The sequence below is a fragment of the Nomascus leucogenys genome, chromosome 11 (genome assembly GCF_006542625.1).
Source record: "Nomascus leucogenys isolate Asia chromosome 11, Asia_NLE_v1, whole genome shotgun sequence".
NCBI lineage: Eukaryota > Metazoa > Chordata > Mammalia > Primates > Hylobatidae > Nomascus > Nomascus leucogenys.
This window is the reverse complement of record NC_044391.1, coordinates 81,979,046-81,987,693: the sequence shown is the minus strand read 5'-3', so window position 1 is coordinate 81,987,693 and position 8,648 is coordinate 81,979,046. Positions and strand designations below refer to the sequence as shown.

Genomic DNA, 8,648 nt, shown 5'->3' with positions numbered 1-8,648 from the left:
TAAGTATTAAATTCTATTTTCCCACCAAATGAAAACACTTATCATTATAGCATTTTAAACTTACTTTTCCCTTATATATTCTTGATTTAGAACAAATTACCATACTTGAATTTCAGATCTTGCTTTATTTAAATTTTTATTTAAAAGTCCATGCTAATATGTGTTTACATTTTTACAGTTACATTACGATACAAACTGTTGGATTTTTTAAATATCTATCTAAAACAATGGCCCACTGAAGAAAGGAACAATTAACTCTTTAATTCCTTAGGATAAATACCCAGAAATTTAACAGCTAGGGCAGACTTCTAATACAATACCAAAATTCCTTCCAAAAAACAAGTGGTTGCCAACTTATGTCCAGTAGCATTATAACATTCTTGAGCCAAAAGTGTAAAAATACGCTGACAATTTTATAGGCAAACATTACTCAAGATATCTTACTTTCCATTTATTACTAAAGTAATTAACCCCCAAATACAGATGCTCCTCAACAGTGGGGCTACATCCTGGCAAACCTATCATAAGTTGAAACTATGAAGTTGAAATGCATTTAGTACCCTGATAAACCTATCATAAAAGTTGAAAATTTGTAAATTGAACCAGTGTTAAGTCAGGCCATCTTACTTCATACTCATGAAGCAACTATAGTGGGATAGTTTTCAACTTACGAGATAGCCTAGGCTTGTTGAAACACTGTCCTAATTTACTGGCTCTCTGGTAATTAAGTCATAAATGGTCAAACATCAAATTCTAGAAAAGCATATATTTAAATTCTCATCACTGTAATTCAGAATGACTGGTTTACAAAAATATGTTCATAGTATTTGGGTAAAACTGTAGTGATTGTCTAAACTGGCAAGCTAAGTGGAATGCCTCAAAGAATCTATCCAAGATTAGTTGGCAGGCGTTTCCAGTGTAGGTAAATCAAAGGCCCACGAAGGTATGCTGAGCCTTGATAGCACAACCTTGTTTAGGACTTTGCCTCAACTAACATACTTTATAGTTTGGCAAGTTACCTGACCCTCCAGGTAACTCATTTTTCTCCATAGTCTGCTACTTACAAGATTGTCATATTTTTGTAATTTAGAAGCAATTATAGAGAATATTTTATTAGACTTTACAAATGACTTAACTGCGTAAAATAGAAACCACTTTCATGATCTAGTTTAAGGAGTATTTTATACAACTCATAATCCTTTACAAAGAGAAAAAAATCAGTAATACACTGAATCAACTTGAAGAATCTTCAGTATAAACAAGTTCAACAAAGTCCCTTAGATGCAATTTCTTTTGGATTTACAGCAACACTTTTTGTTATGTTGTATGTCTTGTAAATTCCAATAAGTCTATCTGAAATCTCGAACATATTATTTCGAAGAGAAATTATTATGAACTGTGCATTTTTTGTTTGTTCCTAAAGAGAAACAAAGAAAAGTCAAACATAAGTAATAACAGGTAAATCACACAAACATTTATTGTTTATTGTCCAAAAAATATTTGGACAATAAACATTACATTGATAACATGTAAAAGAATGATGGCAGGAATAATTCATAAAACAGTATTTGAGTGTGAAAGGAATTTGGTTATTTTGATTTCTAGTGGAAAAGATCTAGGAAGATGACCTAGGATTCTAGCTGTGATTCTGCTACTAATTTGCATTTTTAATTTATATTTTACTCCAAAATGGAAATATTTGGTTCAAATAAAAAATAATTTGGTCTCCACTGATACCAGAGGAGATGGAGTTACACAATAAAGAAAAAGCTCAATAGTTAGAAATAAAGAATTCCATGTGTAATGTTTAGGATACCCCTAAAAGTTTCTGGAATGAAAATCCCAAAATGATTACTTACATATATATAAAATGCAACAATGGACACATTTTTAAAATCAAGGGCTGCATCAATCTCATCCATGAAGTAAAGGGGAGTGGGCTTGTAGTGGTGAAGAGCAAATACTAAAGCCAATGAACTAAGTGTTTTCTCTCCTCCCGAAAGGTTGAAGATCTTTTTCCAACTTTTCTTAGGTGGTCGAACACTGAAATGATTAAGAAAATCATAGCCAAATTACCTGTAAAGCTAAAGTTAAGACCTTGTGATTTGTTTTCCATAATTGAGTTCTACTATCTTTTTTAGGAATCTGTTATTTGCTTATCACAAATATGAACTCTCTTTTCTGTTATTTTATAAAAACGTTATTGGAGGATGCATACATAGGAACACATACCGAAGTTTTAAGATATAAAGAGCAAGCTAAGTATACTTCTTGCTATTCCTTCTCCTTATCAAATACAATTTCTCAATCCTGATGTTAAAAATGTCTTGAAAATTTAAAAGATGAACTAGACAAATATTTTGTAAATACTGGCTGTCTGCCCCTGTAAACTGCAAGCATAAATAGCATGTAAGCAAATTAGTATTTACTAGTAAATGAAACAAGTTGTAGATCTTGCCTTCATATCCTACCCCCAAGAAATACTGAGTTTGGAGAATATGTAGAAAAAAGTAACAGTGGGATTATAAACTCAGCATCATTACACACCTGAACATGATTCCTTCAGAGAAAGGATCCAAGCTGTCTACAAGCTCGAGTTCAGCATCCCCTCCCAAAGTAAGCATTTGGTAATTTTCCTTTAATTTATTTGTTATTATATAAAAACCTGCCATAAATTCATTAAGCCTTTGTTTGCGAAGATCTTCATATGCCTGTCTAAAATTGTCTCTTTCATAAGTAATTTTGTCCAATTCTGCTACCCGTTGCAAATACAATTCTTCCTGTGAAAAGATTATGATAGGAAAAATCTATTCAGATAAATTTGATATGAGAATTAGCATTGTTAATTATTATTTTGTTTTGAGACGTATTCTTGCCCTGACACCCAGGCTGGAGTGCAACGGCGCGATCTTGGCTCACTGCAACCTCCACCTCCCAGGTTCAAGCGATTCTCCTGCCTCAGCCTCCCGAGTACCTGGGATTACAGGCATGTGCCACAACGCCTGGCTAATTTTTTGTATCTTTAATAGAGACGAGGTTTCACTATGTTGGCCCGGCTGGTCTCGAACTCCTGACCTTGTGATCCACCCACCTTCAGCCTCCCAAAGTGCCGGGATTACAGGCGTGAGCCACCACGCCCGGCCGACAGCATTGTTAATTATACAAAACTAAAGGTCAGAATTTAGGCTAAGGACTAAAAAGAATTCCAACTAGTATACATAAACAGTTCATTCATACCTTCTTTTTATACTCTGCAATGGCACCGAGGTTTGGTTTCATTTCATGACACCGGGCTTCCAAAAGTGCAATTTGATTTGTTACAGAATCTGGATTCTTGATCGCTTCAAGATCCTCTGGGCTTAGAACTGAAATCTCTTCAATAGGATTATCTTCTATAGGATGCAATGATATTTTTGAAATCTAAAAGTTTAATTTAGGGGAGAGTTAGAGAAGGCATAATATTACATACAATTCACAGTTTAAAAAAAATGACAAATTACACAGCTATGAAAACAGGAGTTGTGACTGATTTATCAATTATTTTTCAAAGGACTTCAAGAAAAATAGTTGTAACACTCAAAAGTGTTCATGTAATCTTTTCTTAAATGTCCAGATCAGCCCTAGGGTGAAAGCGTAGTTGTCTAATTCTAACCATTACTCAGACTTTTCTGTATATAACAATTTATATTGTTATGTCCCCTATAAACCTGAGAAGTGATCATAGAATTAAAAATCACAATGTAGCTCACAAACAAAATTTAAGAACCCCAACCCCCTAAAACAATCCTCCCTAAACCCTCCTTTTTCATAAAGAATATGTTTAAAATTAAACTAGACAGTAACAATCTCACCTCTTTGTGCCAATATTTTATTTTAGAATTATGTTCAGCAATGTGACCATCTATTTGTTCAAGTTTCAACTTAATACTAAGTGCATCTTTTTGAAGAGCATGTTCATTTTCTTGAATAACTTTTAATTCTTGAAGCAGATTGCGATGTTCTTTCTGGATCTCTGGTAAGGATTCCTAAACACCGAAAAGAAATGCTAGATAGAAATCTTCCCAAATAGAGCCATCATTTTCACATTACAAAGATGAAGGAATCACCAATCTCTCCCCATGCCCCTTCCATTTTAAAATGATTTAAGCATTTAAATTCACAATTTACAGTATTCTTATTGTACAAATAAAAATTGATGGTTATAAAACTTTAAGTCTATGAGTGCTTACTACATTCTAGGCACTGTCATATATCCAGCTCTTTAAATTGGTTCCAGTATCATCCCATCTCCTCTTCAATACAAAGCAACTCATACCTCTGCAACATTTGTATTCTTTACCACCTCTGCTGCTTTGTCCTCAAGACTTTTCAGCTCTGCTGTTAGGTCATCCACCTCTTTCTCAGTATCTTTTATTTCTTTCTCTGTACGCAAGACAGAGTCTTGTGCCTTTTGAAGGTTTCTAAAGAAGCAAAATGATGCATCAAAAATGTGGTAAGGTGATTTGTTATTGTTTCTGAAAACCTACTAAAGAACTTTTCATGAAATTTAATGTGACATTTTTTCTATTCATAGATTTTTAAGTTTATGATTTACTAAACCATCCTTAAATCGGTTTTTGTAGGTTTATACAAACACTTATGGGATGAGTTGTATATTTTTAATTATACATGATTTTCTTATATAAGCTGCTTGTATCATCCAACTTTAGACTGATGCAACACTGTCCATTAGATTATCAAATTCTTTTGTCATTTTCTCATCAGAGATTCTTAAATCTCTATACCCATAAAGTTATACCTTCAAATACTTCCCAGTTCAAGACAAGGCAACGAGTACTTCCAAAAAAGCAAGACACTACTTCTCCCTTATTACCTCCTTATCTCTGAGCAAAACACTCTGGATTAATTTAACCAGATAATCAATATGCAATCAATTTGTTAGAATTTTTTCTAAAAAAAGAAATGGCTATTTAAATTTCAATATTTTATATACATACCTAGCTTTATTTTAGACACTTCAATAAATACTCTAAAAAAATTAAGGCCCGGTGCAGTGGCTCATGCCTGTAATCCCAGCACTTTGGGAGGCTGAGGCAGGCGGACCATGAGGTCAGGAGTTCAAGACCAGCCTGACCAACATGGTGAAACCCTATCTCTACTAAAAATGCAAAAATTAGCAGGGCCTGGTAGCGTGTGCCTGTAATCCCAGCTACTTGGGAGGCTGAGGCAGGAGAATCGCTTAAACCTGGGAGGCGGAGGCTGCAGTGAGCCGAGATCGCACCACTGTACTCCAGCCGGGATGGCAGAGCGAGACTGTCTCAAAAAGAAAAAAAAAATCTAAGTAGATAAACCTTTTTTTAAGGACAATGAAATCTTTTAGGTATTTAAAAATTTAAGGTGGCTGGGTGCAGTGGCTCATGCCTGTAATCTCAGTCTTTTGGGAGGCCAAGGCAAGAGGATTGCTTCAGCCCAGGAGTTCAAGACCTGCCTGGGAAACATGGCAAAACTCTGTCTCTACAAAAAAATACAAAAATTAGCCAGGTGTCGTGGTGCATTTCTGTAGTCCCAGCTACTTGGGAGGCTGAGGTGGGAGGAGTGCCTGAGCCTGGGAGATTGAGGCTGCAGTGAGCCCTGACTGTGCCACTGCACTCCAACCTGGGCACTCTGCATCAAAAAATAAAAATAAAAAATAAAATGTAAGTTACCAAGAGAATTAATTTTGCTAAGTGATCCCATTTTTACCTCTTTTTACTTATTCTTTTAAGGCCTATATCTATTTAAATTAAGGACCAACTACTCCCTCCCCCAGACCAGAGAAACAAAACTGATTTCTATGCCCTCACAGCAACTGGGGAGTTACAATCTACCTGTACTTTCCTATGGCATACCTGTTTACCAGCCTTTTTAATTGGCCATAGGATAAATGTTCATTATAGGTTTTCCGTCATGAAAGTCCCATCAGGTAATGTGTCAGACAAGTTCAATAAATTAACAGAGAAAAATTTTATGGAACATTACATAGTAACCCCCTTTCCAATGTGAAGGCAGGGAAAGGGAAAACGAGTTAGGGTAACATGCATACTCTACCTGTCAGCAGTCTTGATTGCTACTTGGGCTTTAGTAATAGCAGAAGCACATTCATCTAATTGCTGATTTATTTTATCAAGTTTGTCTTGTTGGGCCTTGAGTTTATGATTATTGATTTCTACGATGGTATTGTGTAAGCGTTTAACCTCAGCTTCTACTTTACCAGCTTTCTCAGCCACAGCATCATATTCTGAGATTAAAAAATAAAGAACCTAATTTGTGTTTTTATGCTAATGAACATCATTTGTTAGATGTACATTTCTTCAGTTGCTATGACTTAACGTGATGCATTAAAACAAATTTTAGGCATATGGGAAAAAGCATCTTAAAAAAAATGATATCCTGTATCAAAACAAATGGTGTTACAACAATGCACAAGGTTAAACACTCTAGCTCAGCTGTAAACACACCATTTCTTAATGGCTTCATGTTCTCAGCTTCTTTTAAAGTATCTTTACAACTTTTGCTTAGGGCACTTCCTTGACTACTGAGTTCATAATGATTTTTAGCCTTAGATACACTATGTACCTAACTCAACATTAACTTGCCCACAATGAAGAAACTGTGGTTATTTTCTTCTGCTAACATAACTTCGCAGTTCTCCACATTAAAACAAAGTGGAGGATGTAAGATGAATTAGCATTCCTTCCTGTGACAACGAAGAGTAAAAGTTAACATTTCCCAGATTCCCCTGTGGCTAGGGTTTAGAATTTAGGTCAATTCAATCAAAAGTACTTGCATAATTTGGAAGGCATAAACAAATTTGGACATGTTTCTTCTGGCAAGCAGTCACACAGAAGTCTGGATTTTCTGTAATGAAGTTAGAGGTTCTCCAGCTCTATGGCCCAGGCTGGAGTGCAGTGGCATGATCGCAGCTCACTCCAACCTCCATCCACCTCCCAGGTTCAAGCCATTCTCCTGGTTCAGCTTACCATGTAGCTGGGATTATAAGCATGTGCCACCACACTCGGCTTTTTTTTTGTGTGTGTATTTTTCGAAGAGATGGGGTTTCACCATGTTGGCCAGGCTGGTCTCAGACTCCTGACCTCAAGTGATCTGCCTGCCTCGGCCTCCCCAAGTGCTGGGATTACAGGTGTGAGCCACCATGCACAGCCCAATTTATCTTAAATATAAAATGTTTGCACAGATTTAGATATAATGGTTTACTGTAGCCTTTATTTAAAAATATGAGTATGTTCAAGAGTTGAAAAGAAAATATTTAATTTTAAAGATATGCTTGCACAAATGGGTCCTCCACATGAGATATTAACAGAGTCTCCTGATAATATATGGCATTTCTATGAGAGGAGATATATAGAGCTCCTAACAAAGTCAAGGATTCCTTTTCAAATAAGGATGAAACACATACAGACTCTTGCAGTCTCTCCATGAAAATGTTGCCATTAATAGCACAGATATACATTTTGGCTTCTCAACTGACCATTAGGTACCATCAAAGCCATTGCTGTGGGTGCTTGTAGGGAAAGGGGAGTGTGGTTGAAGGCCCCAGAGGATCTGGGTTCTTCCATCCTTTATTGCAGCCACAATGGTTTGTGTTCCCAGCATACTCCTGATTCAGCCTTTGTATTTGTTCCTTTATACTCTTCTTGGAATGCTTTTTTCTCAAACATACACGGGTTAGCACTCATACTTACTTTGGGCCTCCACTCAAATATGTGCCATCTTACATGTGTGCTCCCTGGAAAGAGACTTTATTTTTGTTTACTGCTCTATCAATAGGACCTAAAACAAAGCCTGGCCAGTAGCAGATACTATTTAAGTGAGTGCCTGAATATTAGAAATGCAGATAAACACAGACACAGACACACACACAAATTAATATGAGTATAAATGCACATTTGATATGCATTGTGGAAATGTGTCAACATTTAAAAATCTCTTTTTCTTTTGGAAGAAAATCCCCACATTTTTGGAGCAGTTGGATAATTGCTCCAACTCCACTCTCATTAGTTCTTTGGGATGGTTAATCAGTATTTGTCTTCCTTGGCTCACAAAGCAAACTGTAACAGGGATCTGTCTTAAGAATAAAATGAACCTTGCCGTGTCTGCTGGAGTCACTAGCTAAGACTCTGTAAACCTGGAAGGGACTGTGGCATAATCTACCATCCCTTCTCCCATTAAGATGCACATCTATGTTTGATTGAAGCCAACATGGAAAGAGAAGCACAGCTGCTCAAGTCCATGATCAGGGGATTTCAATTAAGGCTACAGAGCCAATTCTGCCTGTGAATTCCTTTTCCTGCCTAAAGATTCTATTTTGGTAGAACATTTACATGTCTATATGTGCACAAGAAGAAGTTATGAAAGAAAAAAATACATATATATGTATTTTAAGTTTTCAACTATACATTGTTTTTCTTTGATTGCATACCACTTATTCCCTGTGTTATTTGAGTGATACAGTTTTTCTAAATCTATAACCACTATCTTGAAGGGGTTTTGGAAAGATCAGGGCCAAAGTATACAAAGTATGACATTAAAACCATGGACTCAAAAATCAGACTATTATCACCTATTCCTATACCACCACGTGCTGTGTG

The 8,648-nt window shown here is 36.0% G+C and overlaps 1 protein-coding gene across 3 annotated transcripts in view; it reads right to left on the bottom strand.

Annotated features, from left to right (window-relative positions):
- Positions 1–119: 119 nt before the first annotated feature.
- Positions 120–8,648, bottom strand: part of SMC4 (structural maintenance of chromosomes 4) — a 35,163-nt gene continuing 26,634 nt past the window's right edge. For 2 of the 3 annotated variants that reach the window (XM_003256372.4, XM_030822767.1), the window contains exons 18-24: positions 6,088–6,277; positions 4,316–4,460; positions 3,852–4,025; positions 3,238–3,420; positions 2,548–2,780; positions 1,860–2,043; positions 120–1,417 (exon numbers count right to left, since the gene is read on the bottom strand). In XM_003256372.4, the coding sequence (XP_003256420.2) occupies positions 1,265–1,417; positions 1,860–2,043; positions 2,548–2,780; positions 3,238–3,420; positions 3,852–4,025; positions 4,316–4,460; positions 6,088–6,277 (1,262 nt within the window). In that variant the 3' untranslated portion in view covers positions 120–1,264. Of the gene's footprint in view, positions 1,418–1,859; positions 2,044–2,547; positions 2,781–3,237; positions 4,026–4,315; positions 4,461–6,087; positions 6,278–8,648 lie in introns of those variants that run through there. The other variant, XM_030822768.1, reaches the window with a different exon arrangement.